Below are 19,395 nucleotides of genomic sequence, written 5' to 3' on the forward strand. Positions count from 1 at the left end.
GAGGGGTGGAGGGAGGGAGGAAAGGGACAAACCAAGGGAAGAAAATGATTTTGCTCTACATTGCAACCTTTCAAGAAGGCTCCTGATGGAGCTGACTTTGTCAATAATGATGAAATGCTGACACTTAGAAACTTGAGCAAGATGTCAAAATAACAATAGAAGAAACAATAGCAGCTAGGATATAATGTAACAGAAAAATAAAACCTACTCCTGCTGAAATGAAGTTTATTAGAAGAAACAAAAAAGAAACCAGGTATTCTGCAAGCATCTAGGAATGTGAGGGGCAAAGTAGAGAAAGGGGAATAAAATTAGACTAAAAACAAATAAGTTCAAAAATTAATAGCAAAATTATATCGGCCTTAGGAAAAAGACTGAAATTAAAATGCAGTCTGTGAGAACACAGGAGACACAGCTATACAGCATTCAGAAGAAAAACAAGGTCTGGAAGCATTTCTGTCTCTATAAAAAGAAAGAATAAAAATAAGAAAGTAAACAACCAAACCAAGTTAAAAATTAAATAAACCAAATAAAGTAAGGGCAGAGATGAAGGAGCACAGAAGGAACTTAATAATTTTGAAAACCAAAAACTAATGGTGCAAGAGGCAACAGTAAGTAATTAATAAGAGAAGTAAATATAGAAATGAGTATAATAATTGTGTATAGTAATTGACCATGAAATGTGATCAGAGAGTACACTGATTCTATGCAAATAAAATTAATATAAGCAAGATGAATAATTTTCAAGAAAAGTCCAAGTATACTTTATCAGAATTCCTTGCTAAGGATCTTACAGCCAACTCCCAAAACTCTGTTCTTATTTGGATGCTAAATTGGGAGAAAATCTGGAAAGTTACCTCGACTTGCTGACAGAATCTAATTCCACTGCTATGGGCTGAGAACACTGTGAGACCTGGGGAGCACACTCAGCTCCTGCAGAGCACACTGCCCTTGCCAGCGGCCCCCACTGGGGCCTCTCCTCACATGCTGGCTCATCAGATGGTTTCCAGGCCATGAGCGAAATTTCCTTCATACTTCAAAATCATCAGATCTCTTCTTTGGGGAAGAACCAAGTCATGGCTCATTTGTGAGGATCAGACGCCCCTCCATAGGGTAGTTTCCCTACTGATTAACTCAGGGCTTCTGAACCCCCTCCCTTACATTCTTTATTAGTATCACACAGGTGTAAACTCCATGACACCCCCAAAGGGAGGAGATTAAACAGAGACCTTTTTGTCTGAAGTGGTCGTTTAAACACCGTCTTAGAATTCTTCATGCCTCGCAGACCAAGACAATGAAGACAGGAGAAAATGATCAAAAGCTACCTTCTCAAAAAATACAGTGCCAGCCTTCCTTGCTTCTTTAGAAATTTTTTTTCTAAACCATTAATGAACACAAAGTTATTCAGATTTTCTGGATTTTGTAGATATTTTGCCTTGGAGTTTTGGAGGGCTTTTTTAAGACTAAGTCTCACTGTGTAGCCCAGGCTGACTCTCCACCATGCTTGAAATTAATGGTTTCTTGTTGATGGTGCTGGTACTGGTGGTGATCATTGTGGTTGTTGCTGCTGTTGCTGCTGCTGTTGTTTTATACTAACCAACCTAGAAATTTTAAATATCTATTATTCTAGGATTAAAAAAAGTTCTTTGTCTACCTAGATCATAATCTGAAGTATAACCTTAAAGGAATATGAAATAAAACGATAAAGAATGTGAATACTAAAAAGAATCAAATAATTTCATTTTACTAATATATAACTATAGAGAAACCTATTGGAAAAAGATAGAGAACATACGTGTAAAAATAAAAATAAGAAGAAAAATATTATTTAAATTTAAAATTTTATGAATATATACATATAACATACAACACAGTACACAGTAATTGCATAATTACATATGCAACATATGGAAAATAACAAATGTAGCTAGTGTCATAGGTGAATATATTGTAAACAGCATAACACAGAGATTTATTAGAAAAACAACAAAATAATAGCACACTCGGGTCGCTAAGGGAATGGTTTCCTAGGTCCCTGTCTTCATGTTTTCTAACTTCTTAACTCTTCCATTCCTAATACACGGGCAGAAAAAAAAAAACCCTACAGTTTTAATTAATACACATTTTCATACTTTCTCCATAGTTCCTTGAAAATACAAAATCCCCCAAGTTGTTCACAGCCCTAAACCCAGGAGATATTACTGAAAGATGGAGTATGAAACATGGCAAGAGTAATACAGCCAACAAGAATGAAGCAACTCCCTCTCTGCCTCATAGAACTTAGTGTGAGGAAAGACATTAAAAATAAATTAGTGAATAAATAACCAAGATCATTTTGACAGTGGTTAAGTGATGAGAGGAAATCAGCTAGTTTTTAAAACAGGCACCTAAAACAGAGAACAGCTCTATTGGATCGCAAGATACTCTTTGTATGTTTGCATCCACTCTCAGGGAGACAGTGTGAGAGCAGATGCTATACACCGCCCTCTCCTGTCTGTACCCTGCCAGACCAATGGCTGACAAGGAGGGGCTTTATGCTGAGTGACTGGAAGGGCTTTTAAAAATAAGTCTGAATCTGCATTGTATTAACACATGTGTACACAGATTCCAGTATTTATTTTTTAAATACGAAGTTCAGGTCTGGATCAGGTAGATAATCAAGAACTCCATCAGGCCCAAACTTCAAAGCTATTGAGGAGATTTTGGTCTACCAGGAAACTCCTGAGAAAAGTGAATCAACATTCTTCTCAATTCCTTCCACAGGCCAGGACCCCAGGGTGGCTCATTTTACTTGGTTACTGACCAGGCTAGCCCAGTCAGTCAACAGGTTCTCCAGCGTAGGAGTGAGGATTAAAAAGAAAAAAAGGCAATTAGACAACATTTTAACATGACCCCAGCCAGTTCTGAGGCTGAGGCGGGTTTATGTTTTCCCAATTTGCTTTTATACCATTTTAATTACATGCAAGTGTTTGGTCATTTCTAGGTTGAGGAACTAGCAATACAATAAATGCAAATAGTCAAGGAACAAGCAAAGAAATAAGCAAAGTCCCTTGATCATTCCCGTGATCACTACTTCTAAGGGCTCATCAGGATGACCAAATTATCTGAGCCTACTTCCCTGACCTAGCCCAGCGTCATTTTCATGCCTGAAGCCTACTTCTTTGTTCTAGCCTAAGACTTAGATTCCTGGCTGAAATTACTTAGATTCCTGCCTAAAGCCCATCTCCTTGTCCTTGGCCCATGTCAGATTCCTGCCAAGTAGCCCCAAAAGCTCTCCACAGTTACTCCACCCGCTTCAAATTCCCCCCCCACACACACACACACACATGTGCTGTGACTATTGCGCTGTCTGCAATATGTGTTTCATGCAGCATAACACACAGATTTATTAGAAAAACAGCAAAATAATAGCACACTCGTGTCACTAAAGGAATGGTTTCCTAGGTCCCTGACTTCATGTTTCCTAACCTCTTAAATCTTCCGTTCCTAATACACTGGCAGAAAAGAAATCCTAGAGTTTTAATTAATACACATTTTCATGCTTTCTCCATCTCCATAGTTCCTTGAAAATACAAAATATCCCAAGTTGTTCGTAGTCCTAAAATAATTTCTGTGCCTCTCTAGAAGGACATCCTTCTTACCTGAAGACATTGCCCATAAAAGGCCATGATGATGCTTTGTACAAACGGTTGTGCTAGAAATAAATTTAGTCTTATAAAAAGTGCTCATTAGAAATCCTCTTTATGCCAGAGACGATCCTCCAGTACTTTATATACACTTTCATTGCTTTTATGGGACAGATAGATTAGACACCGCTCTTTACTTCTGAGCCCACAGAGTACTTCAAAGTCTAGCTGTATTTTGTGACTAAAATGTGACAGAAGCCTTTTTATAGTCCCAATATACCTCAAGACACACACGAAAATGTCTAGAGTTGTCCCTATGAGTTTTTTCCTCAACAATATTTAGATTAGGTGACATAAAAATATCCATTTTAATTCAACATGCCCAGAATTGATCTTCCAAAGAAAATATTAAAAATGACTCTATACTCATTCCGAAACTCAAAGATAAACAGAAACAGCTGCTTAATGTCTCAAAAGCCAGTCTGAGATTCATTTCAATTACCCAACAAAAGGTACCTCAGGTGTACCATTGCATTTTCAAGCTAAATTTTACGCCTATTGGAGACAAGCCTTGCGGCAAGCATGAAGTCCTTCCGGTTGTTAGTGCCTTTATGTCTGAGAGCATTTTCCTAATTCCCTGTTTAATTTTATTTTGACTTGTAGAGATAGCTGTAAAGTGAGCATGATGTAACAATTTATATGGCATTTTGCACCTGTAGTAAGCTTAGTGTGGAAAACGTTTTAAAGCAGAGATTGTTTTTCCTAATATTTTGATTTCTTTGTTGCTCTTTTTACCCCAACATAAAGAAAAGAAAAAAGAAATACAACCTGATCACTCTAATTCTTCTGTTCAAATCTATATTAAGGTTACTTCCAAGTTCAAGAAGTATTGGTATAGAAAATTATTTTTTAAAAAAACAGAAAATTGAAAGAAAAATTCTTTACAGTGTTCCCAAATCCTTTCACATCTCCCAATGGCAACGTGACAGTGACCCACAAGATCACGTATACACATGAACTTTAGCAGTATATATTATGTTCTCTCCCTCAAAGTCACCAGTCTTTATGACACCAAACCCACATCATTTAACCACAATTCCTGCCTCCTCCCCAAACTGTGACAGTGTGATGAGAATTCCTCTCTCCATGTGCACAGACTTGTATGTGGTCCTGTGTCCTGACCTTCTCAAGGATTCCATCATGTATCCACACCACCCCATGTGGTCCTGTGCCATTGTAGTATTGATTATTAATTAATAAATTCCAGTGGCAGGTTCTCTACCCACCTCAATAGTCTATGTTCCTAACTAAAGACACACACACACACACACACACACACACACACAGCCTTTATATTTTAATATCCCTTAGACAGCCCAATAGCTAGGCCACTCCCTAACCTCCACACAGTTAATCCCGAGTTATTACTTACTAATTCTATGTTCTGTCTTGGCTTCTCTGAACCTCTGGGGCACACTCTCCTGGCTTCTTCACATGGAGGCTATGCCTCTCTGTCCTACACTCTTCACAGGCGTGGGCTTCTGTCCTCTCCTCTTACACTCTCTCTCCCTCTCTCCTAGTCCCAAGCCCAGGGAATCCTAAAATCCTGCCTCAGTCTGTCCTCCGGGGCAGGTTTCCGGAAACTAGTGCAGTCATTCTATCATTCTTGTGCAGTTTTGGGGGAACATAATTAGCATTAGAATACAAGCAGCTACAGTCCTGACCTTCTGACGGAGGTCACCATGTATCCTCACCGTCTCATACATCTCCACTATCAACCAGACACATAGTCATCAAACAACACCCTGTGCACCATATAGTTCTCCTAGCTGCCTTATGAAATAGCACCAGCTTTCTAGAAGATGAAAATTGTTCGGAGAAGGGTAGTAACTGCCCAATTAGATACTAGATAACTAGGGTGCACTGTAGCATTGGAACATCGACTGCTCAAGCTAAAAATAATTTGCATGTGTCACCTATGAACCAGTAAAGGGGATTACAGGTTTTTTTTTAAATTTTGGTGAAAATCCTTATATTGGATATTGTTAAGCATCACTCAAAACATAAATCAGAGGGACAATATGATGACTTGGCTGATAAAGGTGTTTGCTGGAGCCTACATGGAAGGCTTGTAGCCAGTGGCTTCCGTAATCAAATCACCCCTTATACATCACGGCATGCACATGCTCACACATACACATGGATAAATTAATTTGTATGGGTTTATATAATATATAAAAATTGTGGCTATATAATATGCTTATAGCTACAAATGTTTATATATAAATATATATTTGTACAAATATATATTTATATGAATAAATAAATAAATGTGAAATTTTTTTTAAAGGGCTGGAGAGGTGACTTAGTTGGCAAAGGCACTCACCACCAAGCCTAAGACCCCAGAGCTTTTTCTGAAGTGAACCTTTGGTGCTCTGGACACCCAAAACTTCAAGTAAAAGGGTTTTCTATTTTAATTGTTTGACTTACAAGAAGACAAAAAGGCAACGGAGAAGACAGAGGGTATTGGGAAAGAAACTCACATAAACAAACTGAAAAGGTCAGGAAATTAAGTCTCTAGAGGCTTGGAGCCACAGATGCTGCAAAGACTCTCCCTCTCTGAGTCCCTCTATGTGGCCCTCTTCTGCCAGCCTGTTCTCTCCCACAGACTTTTACCATCCCTGAGACATGGCCACTGAAGCTTTAATATTCTCATCCACCACCTGAGTGACAGCTCCCATGGAGCAAAACATCAAAGAACTATGCATCCACTCCCCCTGGCCTGAGGTGTACTCCCACCCATTCAGTACAAAGACTGACAACATAACCAGGGAAGGCAAACGAAAACCACACTTGGGTATTTCCCTGAAAGAAGTCGTGTTTGACACAGAGAACAAGCCTTTTAAAATATCGAAAGCATTTTGTTTATTTTCAGCATATGGTAAATCCAAAAAATTTAAGAGCAGACATAAAATTCAGAAGCATATGGAAAATATGGGGGGTACAAGCTTTAGCACTAATGTATCTTGTAAGCTGTAGAATAGTGGATTCAGGGAGATGATGAACTATATCTCTAACTGCATCTTACCCAAGTAAACACTCTTGAGATGTGTGCATTTATGTTGTCCTACCTATGACTTACTATTTTGAATAAACCAACTTATATTTTCATTTTTTAATTTCACTCCCACTTCCTTCACTGTTTTATATCACAATATATGTAAACACTGCTTCTAGAAGCAGTGATTCTGCAAGGTGAATTTCCTCCTACCACACGGCTACCACTCAGACATCTAGGAGTGCATTAAGTGCGAGGTGATTTGGTTAGGGCATTTCAACACACTAATATCACAGAGTGCTTCTTACTTTAGCCAGGAAACCCTAAGCAGATAGGTCAAGAAATTATAGATTTTTCTCTGAGAATAAAAGCCACCATATCCTCACTGACATTTTCCTGTCCTACTTTTATTATATTCTGGTCAACAGATAGAAATTTATAGTCAGAAAATGTTCTAATAGGGACTGGAAAGATGACTCAGTGACTAAGAATGATGCATATCTTGATGAGGACCCGAGTTCAGTAACCAGGACCCACATGGGGCAACCGCCAGTAATTCCAGATCCAGGAAATCCAGCGCTCTCTTCTGGCAACTTTCAACAGTTCTACCCGAGTGCACATACCCTTACACAGACAAACATGAGTGTCATACAATTAAAAATGCAAATAAGGAAGCTGAGAGGAAATAATTCCAGGCAGAAAACCGAAACAGTCCCCAAAGCAGAGGAAACCTGACTTGTGGGGAGAGAGAAAAGAGGGCAACATAACTTGAATGGAGAGACAAGAAAAGTATACCAGGAGAGTGGAAAGAAAGCCAGGCTAGGATTCAGATACCTGGAGAATTATGCCACCGATACCATGCAGCGTATGACACCTCTGCGCATGCTCAGGATAAGGTTCCCTGGTCTTGACAATTTCTTACTGAGATAAGTTCATATTCCGTGGGGCCAGGATAATTGTATGATATCTTTCCTTTTAATGTTTCATGCGTAAATTCCAGGGTTTGGATATAATATTGAAAAAATAATTTTAAAAATAAGGCAAACATTCAATTATTCATTCAATTTGAAATGAGTTTTTTTTAAAGAATTTCTCTGTGTTCATTCATGGGTAAAATAACATTTCTTTAAAATAGTTATGGTGTCAAGAGAAGATGTATTACTTTGTAAAACATCTTTGTAAAACAAGAATTAGATACTAAAATACATCTTGACATAGATTTATTGTTGTAGACTGTCAACACATAAAGCGCCAGGAAATGTGTTTGAAAAAATATAATTCAAGATGGACATGGTGGCACACTCCCTTAATCCCAACAGAGGCAGGTAGAGCTCTGTCAGTTCAAGGCCAGTCGGTCTGCATAGAGATTTTTCAGCCACCAAGGACTACATAGTGTCTCAATAACCAAACAAGATAGAAATAAATAAAAAAAATACTTAGTCCAGTCAACAGCTGCTGAAAAGGTAGGGTGTGGTACTGCCTGTCTGCAGATCTGCTGGAGGGTGCCCTGGCGTTGCCCACATGTCGCCGGGAGGGGGCAGGGTAAAGTCCAAAACTGGGAGTTCACAGTGGTTCCTGGTCTCCTCTCGGGGTACCTAGGCACCCACAGCGTATTGACAGAAAAGCGAGGTCCAGAACCAGGGGTCCACTGTCTACCTTTCCCCTTACAGTGTCTGTGTGTCAGGCAGAGTGGAAAAGCTGAGGCCAAGATGTACGGAATCTGGTTTGATTAGGAGCGAGAGTCACGTGTACCAGAGGGGATAGAGGGGGAAAACCCTTCTTTAAGAGAGTCTTAGGAGAGGCTCATTAGTCAAAGGCTGTCCCCATGGAGATGTTTAATGAAGCAGCTATCTGAGATAATCCTTGCTTGTTCATACTGGTTTATTTGATGGTGGATGTAAACGCATATAGTTTATTAGGGTGAACCAGAGATTAAATACCTTTTACAGGGAGAAATAGCCAGGAAGGGAAACTCATTGGCTGAAGGCTCGGGGTTATCTAAATAACTCATTAGCATGGAGAAGAACTCCAGCTGTTAATCTATTGTGACTCAGTGCCCACAGTCCTCAGTGGGGTGTCATGGTTACATGTTCGAGAGCAAGTACACAAACAGGTAGAGAGCAACTCCATTGCTAAGAGAGATCTATGAGATCCCCAGGGTCTAAGCGAACTCAACCTTCCCAGTTCTTATGCCTGTCTGGTAACACTGTCCTGTGTGCCCTAGTGTGCGGTTACTTTTCTTTTGGTGGGGGGGAACAGCCATTACTCTGTTACCCAGGCTCTCAAAACACATTGTATACATGTATGACATTTTCAAAGAACAATTAAAAAATATTATCTGATTACACACGTATAACCATATCTTTCAGGCCAAATACAGAATTTGATAAATGCTACAATTGCACTTGAGTAACGCTCCCACGTGACACCTAAACATCTCCATACTGTGTCCAAATATGGGAGCTACTACAGAAAAAGACACAATTGCAGTCTCAAAAAACAGAAGAAAAAAATGAATGCTGGAATTGTAGTTCAGTTTGTAGATTGCTAGCCAAGCATGCACCTAAGGCTCTTAATTGGATTGCCAGCACTCAATAAACCAGATATGGAGATATATACCTATAATTCCAACATTTGAGGGGTAGAATCAAGATAATCAGATATTCAACTTCATCCTCAGCTATATAGTAAGTTCAAGGCCAGGCTGGTCTGCATGAATCCCTATCTATAAATAAATATCTTTGGATTAAAACAAAAATAACTATATAGAGAGGCAATTGATGTAGTATAACTTCATTAAGAAGAAGAAAATATCCCTTAAGGTTATATGTGTGAAGTTTAAACTGGTAAGGCCTCACAGGGACTGTGTTGACTAGTTTTTACATCAGCTTGACACTGGTAGACTCTCTGAGAAGGTCTTTTAACAGAGAAAACATGTCTATGGATTAGCTTGTGAGGAAGTCTATAGGCCATTTTCTTGGTTGATGATTGATGTGGGTGGTCCCAGATCACTGTGAGTGATGTCACCCTTGGGTAGGTAGTTCGGGTGTATATAGGAAAAACAGATTGTGCAAGCCATGGAGAGCAAGCCAGTAAGTAGCACTCCCCAGTGGCCTCTGCTTCAGCTCCTGCTTCCAGGTCCCTGCCTCTTTGAGTTCCTGTCCTGACTTCCCTCTGTGATGGCATGTGCCCTCAAGAGTTACAAACTGTAATAAACTCTTTCCTCCAAAAGATGCATTGGTCATGGTGTTCGTTACAGCAACAGGAACCCTAAGTAATCCAGAACTCTAAGGAAGAAGCTTAAATAAAATTGAAATTTAAAGGATTCATAAGCAACTAGACATAGTAATGAATAATATAGACATGAGTTTATAGTCCAGTGAGGGAAAACAAACACTAAGCAAATCATGTAGGGCATCGCAAATAAATTTCTTAGTTGTGATTATCCTAAATGTTCTCCACATTTGAATGGAAGCAACGCATATTCAGAACTTGGCATGTGTCACACATTATAGTACCATCTGTGGAAGATATCTGTTACATACTAAGTACTCACTCAGTACTTATTGACTCAACCACACTGTTCCTTTTAATCCGGAAGGCATACATTTCAAGAATCCCAAGGGATGCATGAAACCACAGACCACATAGATCCCTGGATAACTGTATTTTCTCCCATGCAGATGTACCTGATAAGATTTAGTTTATAAATTTAGACATAGCATGAGACCTGCAGCAATAATAACTGCAGCAGTATAATATTGCAAGAGCTGTGAATGTCCTCTCTATCATCTATCTAAATATGGGAGCTTAGGTATGGCATGTAAGCTAAGCCTGGAAAATAAATAATAACTGTTCAAACAATGTGGAAAGCAAACAACAGAGAAAGAGGATGGAATTTTCATTGGGCAGCAAACCTCTGTTATGAGTTAAAAATTACCCTGGCCAGAGAGAAGGACATAGTCATTAGAGACAAATCAACAAAAGGTTGTGTTGTTGTCCTGGAAGCAATTGGAAAACACTGATGGGTTATAAAGAAGGCCTCTGTGTTAGTTAAGGTTCTCTTGCTGTGGCGAGGTACCATGACCACAGCAACTCTGATAAAGGAAAACCTTTCATTTGAGCTGGCTTACAGTGTCAGAGTTTTAGTCCATTATCATCATGGTGGAGAACATGGCAGCATGCAAGCAGACACCGGTGCTGGAACAGGAACTGAGAGTTTTACATCTTTATCCAAAGGCAGCAGAGGAGACTGTCTTAACACTGGGCATAGCTTGAGCCTATATATATATGACCTCAAAGCCTGCCTCCACAGTGACACACTTCCTCCAACAAGGCCACATCCAATAATGACACTCCTTGTGGGCCAAGCATTCAAACACATGAGTCTACGGGGGCCATGCCTATTCAAGCACATGAGTCTATGGGGCCATGCCTATTCAAGCACATGAGTCTATGGGGCCATGCCTATTCAAGCACATGAGTCTATGGGGCCATGTCTAGTCAAACACATGAGTCTGCGGGGGCCATGCCTATTCAAGCACATGAGTCTACGGGGACCATGCCTATTCAAGCACATGAGTCTATGGGGCCATGCCTATTCAAACACATGAGTCTACGGGGGCCATGCCTATTCAAGCACATGAGTCTATGGGGCCATGTCTAGTCAAACACATGAGTCTGCGGGGGCTATGCCTATTCAAGCCACCACAGCATGTGATGCTCATATTTATGGTTTTAAAGAATCATGGTGATAATAATACAGAAAAAGAAATCTCAAGATGCTACTGCTTTCTTAACAATGAATTCAGCATTTAAAAAAAATCTGGACAAGAAAATTGGAATTTGACTTAACTTTATAATAAAGTTGACCAACTTCTGAGAGGAAGGATTTTAAAGGGCTGAGTGTAGTTCACTGAGAGAAGATATGAATGCTGATTCATTTGTTTGTTTGCTTTTTTTTTTGGTTCATCACATATGTTAGTATAGCTATTATGTGTTATGCATGCCAGCGTGATGTACAGCATCTTAGAGTGCAAGGCAAAAGATATTTGGGAAATGAGATAAAGGTTATTAAACATTTCAACCACAGTGCCCACAACCTAATTAGTGAGGGCCACTTATGCTGAGATGAAATATCCATGGACCAAAAACTAAAATAGCTCCTGGGACCAGAGAATGGGCATTAATCAGTAGCCAGTTACTACTAGTAACTTCTGTCAATGTTTTAAATGAGCTTGGAAGGAGATTCATCCATAGAGGCTTGAGGTAACAGCTTGGCCCAGCATACACCTAGATGTCAGTCTTGTGGGACCCTCAATAGAGAGCCCCGTTGAACTCACAGAGACTTAAAACCATACAGAGGGGGGAAAAAAGTACTGGTTATTTTAAGGCATAATCTATAGTGATCAGTCACACATAACAACAACAACAGCAGCAGCAGCAGCATCAACAAAATGGCACTGTAATCTTTAAAATGTAAGTGATAGTACTGTTTGTTTAAAAACAATCATAAAATTGGTTCTATGTGTCTGTTTAAGGATTACTCATATCTTTAAAAGGAATGAGCCTTAGTTTGTTTGGGCAGCTACGACAAAGTATACATGACCGAGGGGCTTTGAAACCACAGAATGTATTTCTAATAGTCCAGAGGCTCCAGGTGTCTGAGGTCAGGGTGCGGGCACACTGAAGATTCAGCAAGGGCTATCTGCCAGGTCTCGTGTGGCCACCACCTTACCCTTTCAGAGCAACAACAGAGGATAGGAGAAGTACTTAGGGTCTGTTGGTTATCTAAGGTCACTAATCTCATCCATGAGACCTCCCTTTTCATTATCTCTCTGGAGCCCTACCTCTTAATACTATCACACAGGGATGTGGGGGTCACACCATATGAATCGGGGACCAGAGACATAAACACTCAGTTCAGAGCATCAGGCTATGGTGATTGATTTAGATCTGTGTTGTGGAAGCTCTTACACGGTCAGATTCTCACCATGAGTGGCCTTGGACCCACTCTATCACCTTTGAAACTTTATGACCAACTGAGCCAAAACAGAAATGAAGGCCAGAAAAATGGACATTACCTCCAGACTTTGCTCCCACGGTTTGCCCTCGTTTGCCACCATCTCTTAATGCTTCAGGAAAAACTGGCCGCTTCTCCAAACTAATGGTAGCATTATAGATAAGCAAAAGCCTAAAATGCTGTAAAATGACTGACTCCTAGCAGCAGATGGCCTGATGGGAAGAGAGCATCTTGATCTTGACCTTTGTTTAGTTTTTACTGATCAGAACTGGCATTTGACTACACAGAACTAGCTAACATTCTTCACCCTTCATCCAGCCTTTCATCTTTTGACTAATTACTTTCAATGTTTCTCTTAAAATGCAAAAGCAACCAATGAAATAACCTCTCAAATAATTACATTTCAAACCATTACACTTCATTAAGTGCATCTGAAGAGTATGAGAAATATATCATAGGGAGGTCAGCTACTGCAAGCAGGCTCTAATCTCCATAGCTTAATGTCCCTAAGATGTTTCTATCATTCTGTTCAGGCTTGCAGAAGGATGTGACTCTCCTTCCAGGTTTTCTGGAACTCATATCCTGCCATTTAATGATTCCATCAACTTCTGTAGTTCCAAGTCTTGTTCCTCATCCTCTGAAGAAGAATATGGAAGGAAATCCACTCATAATTCCTTTGTTCTTGAGGGTTTATATGTATGCACATGCTTATTACTTGTGTGCCCACATATGTGGTGAGATATACATTTGGATGAGTACAGATATTTTAGAAGGCATCATTGGGTGTCTTCTTATATGGCTCTTCACATTATTTTTGAGACAGAGTATCTATCTCACTGACCATGAAGCTCACTGATTTGTCTAGACTAGCTGTCTGAAAAGATGAGAGAAAAGACATCTATACTTCTTCGTGTGTGTGTGTGTGTGTGTGTGTGTGTGTGTGTGTGTGTGTGTACCTGGACAGATAGACAGGTGATAGATATGTAAATTGATGATAGAGATAGGTAGATAGATAGATAGATAGATAGATAGATAGATGATGGATATATGGATAGATGGATAGATAGATGATTAGATCAATGATGGGTGGATAGACAAACACACAGACAGATCATTTATACCTCTCCAGCAATGGGATTAGAGGTGTATGCCTGGCAATTTTATATGGAATATGCAGGACTGAATTCAAGTCCCCATCCTTGTATAGAGTGAAAAGCAATTTACCAAATAAGCCATCTCCTCAGCCCGACTCAAAATGTCTTTGTATCAGGAGTGATACATAGTCTCTTTCATTGACATTCCGCCAGAAAGAGTCATGTGTCCTCACCCAATACATAGGAATTTTGACCTGCCCACGTGCCTAGAAAGAAATCAGCATGGAGATTGGTGACTCTTAGCACTGGCTCTCTCACAGCGCGGTAAGATGAAACCAAGGGATGGTCCATAAATTTTGGTTGTCTGTGTTAGCCACTGCCTTTATCACGTATTTGAAGATATGTATTTCTAGGCACTATCACCGCATAGCAATGTACTCAGAAATTAATCAGCAGAAAACAACCATTTAATTAATTAAGCTAATGGATTCTATGTGGTCAGAATTCGAATCAGACACAAAGGAGTGCTCTTGTATCGGCTCCATGAGAGTCGACTCAAGAGCACAGACTACAGTCATTTAAAGGATTCCCATTCACAAGTCAGTCAGCTGATGCTAACCATTAGTGAGAACCTCAGCTGAGGTTGCTGACCACGAAGCTTCACATGGAGTCTCGTGTGGCCTCCACTTCTTCATAATATGGTGCCATCAGGGATGTCACAGTTCAGAGTGCCAGAAAGAAGGCAAAGTAGAGCAGCTGAACAGAGCTGTCACTCACAACATAGCCTCAATTGTTTCTTCTGCAGTCCCCTGGCTTAAAAATTACCAACTGGCTCACATTCAAGGATAAAGAACCTAGGTCTGCATCTCAGTGGAAGAATACTAAGCCACGGGTAAACGACCATATGGAGTGAAAGATAATATGGCATCTAGTCTCCCACATACATTACCTTAGATTAGCTGAATTTCCCTCTATGAAATGTTTTGTACTTTGTAGAAGAATGGTCAGCAAACCATGGCCTCATACCTGTTTTTATAAACAAAATTTTCTTTAAATATATCCATACCTACTCCTCAGCAGAATTGTATAGCTGCAAATGAGACCATATGTCCTGAAGAGGCAGCAACATTAATTATCAAACCTAGGAATCTGCAAACTCTATAGATAGAATATTGGTCAAGAATGTGGATGCTAAACCAGACTATTAGATTTCAAATGTCCTTTTTGAGACATGGTCTCATGTGTCCTAAGAAATTGTGATATTCCTACTCCTACCTCTTAAGTGTTGGGGTTATAAACCTGTACAACCACACCTGCTTTATCTATCGCTGAGTGTTGCACCCATGACTTTAAACACACTTGGCGAGCACCCTAAACTGAGCTCCATTCTCAGCTCTAGTTATGTGGTTTAGAACAAACCCTAGGCATCTCAAGTCTGCCATCTTCCAACCAATGTGACTGCAGAAATACTGAAGTCTGCCATTTGAGTTGTGCGCAGTAAGTGAAATAACCCATTGCAAGGATGCAATAGGCTATCTTGAATACTGACTTCTGTCCTCAGGATTACCTTTAAACATCAGCAGCATCAAGTGTCAATCAGGTTATATGTTTGGCTCCAAAATCTCATCTCCCACAGTTTTCAGTATATCTAGTGATACAGGGAGCCCATTTCATCTTTATCCATAGTACTAGAAATTTCTTCCTACAGCTGGCTTTTAATTTGTCTCTCATAGCTTGACACCATCAATCCTGGTAATATTTCCTTGAAGTTCTATAAAAACATCTCTTCCAGCTCTGCAGTTTTTTTAAATACATGACAAGGCTCCTCTGGGTTTTAGCTGCTCTTAACTACGAATACTCTGATCTTTCTACCCTTTATTTTTTGAGATCACCCTTACCCTTGGGGCAATTCTCTTCAAAAGTCTTTTTTTTTCCCCCAGAAATCAGCAAAATGTCTCAGAGCTGCACACAGAGCCCAGGTTGAGCCCCAAACTCTCCATTTCTTCTGTTGACCCAGATCTTCCTGACTTCCCCTGCTCTGACAGGGTTTACTGATTTATCATTGCTGCTGTTTGTTTTGGTTTGGTTCTCTTTCTTAAATGCTACAGCAGTTCCTTACATTTACCTTTTTATACAACCATAGCCTCTTCAGATTTTTCCAGATACTGGGACTATCATCTAGAACTTTCACTGCCCCTGACAGACTTACACTACCACACATATCCAATGTCTTAGTTGAAGTCACTCCTAAATATCGCATCAAGTTGAAATCGATACCATGAGTGGTCTGAATGCAAGTAAAGCAGCTGGGTACCATTTTAATAATTGAGCTGGTTCCCCTTGGACCTGACTCTGTTCGACCAGTCTTATGTAAGGTACCATTCCTTTGATTAAAAGAAGTTGAAAGGAAATATGCATATACATGGAAATTTAAATTTTTCCCTTTATCTATTCAAAATATTACCCTTCTAAACAGGCTATAAATATGTATCAGTCAAGGGTCTGTAATACATAAAACCAAGAAAAGTGAAAGATTTAAGCAATAGCTCACATGGTTGTAGAGACTTGGTAAAGCTAAACTCTTCAAGGTTTGCTGGCAATCTTGAGATCTGGGAATTTTTTAGTTAAATTCCACAAGTCTACTTGCAGAATTTCTCTTGCTCAGCAGAGATCGGTCTTCATTTTCTTTTTTTTTTTTTTTTCTTTTCTCTATAGGTCAGGACTGCGTGTTTGGTTTGGGTTTTGTTTGTTTTCAGATGCCTCAGATTGGATTAGGGATTTTTGTTTGTTTTATGGCTTTTAAGATTTTTTGTTAATTTTTGAGATTATATTTTAATGAAGACACTCCTCCCTTCTCTTTCTTCCCTCCAAATCCTCCCATCCCCAGTCTCCTCATGTTAGCTGTATGATGTTTTGGAGCTGTTTGGCACTGAACAATCTCTTAGTCTGATCTTCCCAGGGAGAGCCACCTCTTCCACTTTCAGCTATACTCAGTCTCCTGTAGTTCTTTGTGTAGGATTGAGGGCTCCTGGAATTGTTTCCCAGGCAGTTTGGTGTGTTGGCTGATGTGCTTCTTGTTCAGCCTATGTTTGAGTGGTCATGTTGGTGAGGCATTGCAGGTGCAGCTTCTGATGTTTCTCAGAGACATAATCTTACAGAAATGTCCCCAATGCTCTGGCTCTTATAATATTTCTATACACATCTTCTATAATATTCTCTGTATTTTGTAAATGAATACATTGAGACTGTGCTCTGCAGTTCTGCATATTAATTGGTTGTAATTCATTTCTGTAATGATCTTTCTATTTCAAAAAGAATTTCCTTGATGAAGGGTGAAGACTAAAGTTACGTGTTGGCCTAGGAACACATGTTTATATATTTAGTTAGGTTTTATGCTGGCTTAGTAAATTAGCAATGGTCAATTCTTCTTCAATAACTATAATTTAACTAGGATTGATTAGTTAGCTAGGTTTCCAATGCCAGACATGGTCTTCTCCTCCTTTTTTTGAGTGGGTCTTAAGTCCAATTAGAGAGTCATTGGTTATCACTAAGGTGTGTGTGCCACTACTATGCCTAGAGGGATGTCTTGCCATGTTGGTCATTGTTGTGGTTCATAAATACTGTATCTAAGACTGGTCGTTGTGTTTCTCCTTTACAAGCTTGTGCCGCACCTTCTAGGTACCATGCTAGGGAAGGGAAATTCAGGGCAGTTCCAGCTCAGAGCCCTCTGGGCCATGTTTCTGAAGTTCATGGTGTCTTTAACAATAGGATCCTCCTTCCACCTCTGCAAGTAACTAAGGGCAACAGCAATAGGCTGTATGTTTTGGGGATCTCTTAGATAGCTCTGACCAACAACTCAAAAGAAGGCTTCTTGTGCCTAGTACTGGGGTTTTAGTTAAGTGTTCTTCATTTTCTTAACATCAACTGATTAGCTGAGGCCTAACAGCAATATGAAGGGTAATAGATTTTGCTCAGTATTCACTGATTTTAAGTTTCAACATAATGCAAAAACAAAAAACATCTTCATAGAAACATCCACATATGCAAATATCTGGCACCGTGTTTGAGATAACATAACATGGTCCATATACCACATAAACCATGAAGCTATCCGTAGCCTCTTAAAATAATTTTTGCAAACAAACAATTGGTAAAAGTATATTTTTATGAAGCCTAGACTTATGTTTTGATAGTTAAATTATTTTCTAATATACAATCTGCTATGTGAATCTGGAGCTATTTATATGTTCTCAAGACTTGTCATAGTGAAATGCAATAGAACCAGTTAATTGTTTTACTATGGGTAGTGATGGGAAGTGAAAATGCAACACTAATTTTAAGACTAACCCTGTTGCAAGTATCAGAATCTACATTCTACATGCAGCAGGAGAAGATTTGTATTTCATCATTGATGTCACTATTTTGAAAACTTCACCTTCACTATTTCAGTTTTTAAATTCTAGTAATATATTTTTCAGTGTTTTGACAATATTATCAAAAACAAATATCCATACAAAGAAGATAACTAAGCAGTAAATTCTGTTTCAAGAAAATAATTGTGATGAGAATTTTTTAAGATGAAAGAATTGCCAGTACAGTATCTGTAGAAATAATTTTGGGGAACTAGTTTTTGGTTCTACATACTTCTGAATCTAGATTTTAATTTTTTTATTAACCACCTATGACAAAAATTATTCAGTTGAGGCAGATATGTCGAAGGCTGAAGAGGTAGCTCCGTGCTTAAGAAAGTCGCTGCTCTGCCAGAGAACCCAAGTTCAATTCCTGTCCTCCACAGCCCGCAGTCTATAACCACCTGCAGCTCCAGTTCCAGGGGATGGAACATGATCATCTGGCCTCCACAGATACTCACATTTACCTATGTTCACACACACACACACACACACACACACACACACCTTGATACACATACTTTCATAGTAAAAGCTTAAAAAGAAAATTTGTAAATTTTTCGTAAATTCTATTCATTCCTCTTTGGAGAAACTTACCCTTAAATTTTCGTTTACCTTCTCCTTTTTAGGTTTGGATGTGTGGAGGAGAAATGTTTGACGTTCCGTGTTCTAGAGTCGGTCATATCTACAGGAAGTACGTCCCGTATAAAGTTCCATCTGGGACCAGCCTGGCAAGAGTGAGTAACTGGGCATTAGAACAGTCTGGGTTCATACAAGCTCTGCTTCTCGCAGGCTGGGTAATCAACCACACACGTGGGATAAAGTAAGACACTGTCTGCCAGAAACTCGTGTGTGGCGAGACTTCCCGTGCCTCTGCTCTGTCTCCATTGCTTAAAGGACGATCAACTGTGATGGGATTTTTATGTATCACAGCATCTTCACATGCATTATATTTAATATAAACCGTTATCTTCTGTTAATCCTTGTCATCTGTGCTAAGTATCAGTTGGATCAGCTCTTAGTCCCGGCTATACAGCGTCACCTGCAGGTTTCAAAACCAAGAGGAAACAGAGAGGTGACTTGCTCGTGAACTAATGAATGACCAACAGCAGTAGTGTAAAACCAGGCCTGCAGGATGGATGAACAGAGAGAGAGAGAGAGAGAGAGAGAGAGAGAGAGAGAGAGAGAG

At 39.6% G+C, this 19,395-nt stretch overlaps 1 protein-coding gene across 2 annotated transcripts in view; it reads left to right on the forward strand.

Annotated features, from left to right (window-relative positions):
* Positions 1-19,395, forward strand: part of Galntl6 (polypeptide N-acetylgalactosaminyltransferase like 6) — a 984,872-nt gene that overhangs the window by 888,094 nt on the left and 77,383 nt on the right. For both annotated transcript variants that reach the window (XM_028757776.1, XM_028757777.1), the window contains one exon: positions 18,836-18,943. In XM_028757776.1, coding sequence (XP_028613609.1) covers positions 18,836-18,943 — 108 coding nt within the window. The remainder of the gene's footprint in view (positions 1-18,835; positions 18,944-19,395) is intronic.

This window comes from Grammomys surdaster, unplaced genomic scaffold (genome assembly GCF_004785775.1).
Source record: "Grammomys surdaster isolate TR1022 unplaced genomic scaffold, NIH_TR_1.0 126182, whole genome shotgun sequence".
NCBI lineage: Eukaryota > Metazoa > Chordata > Mammalia > Rodentia > Muridae > Grammomys > Grammomys surdaster.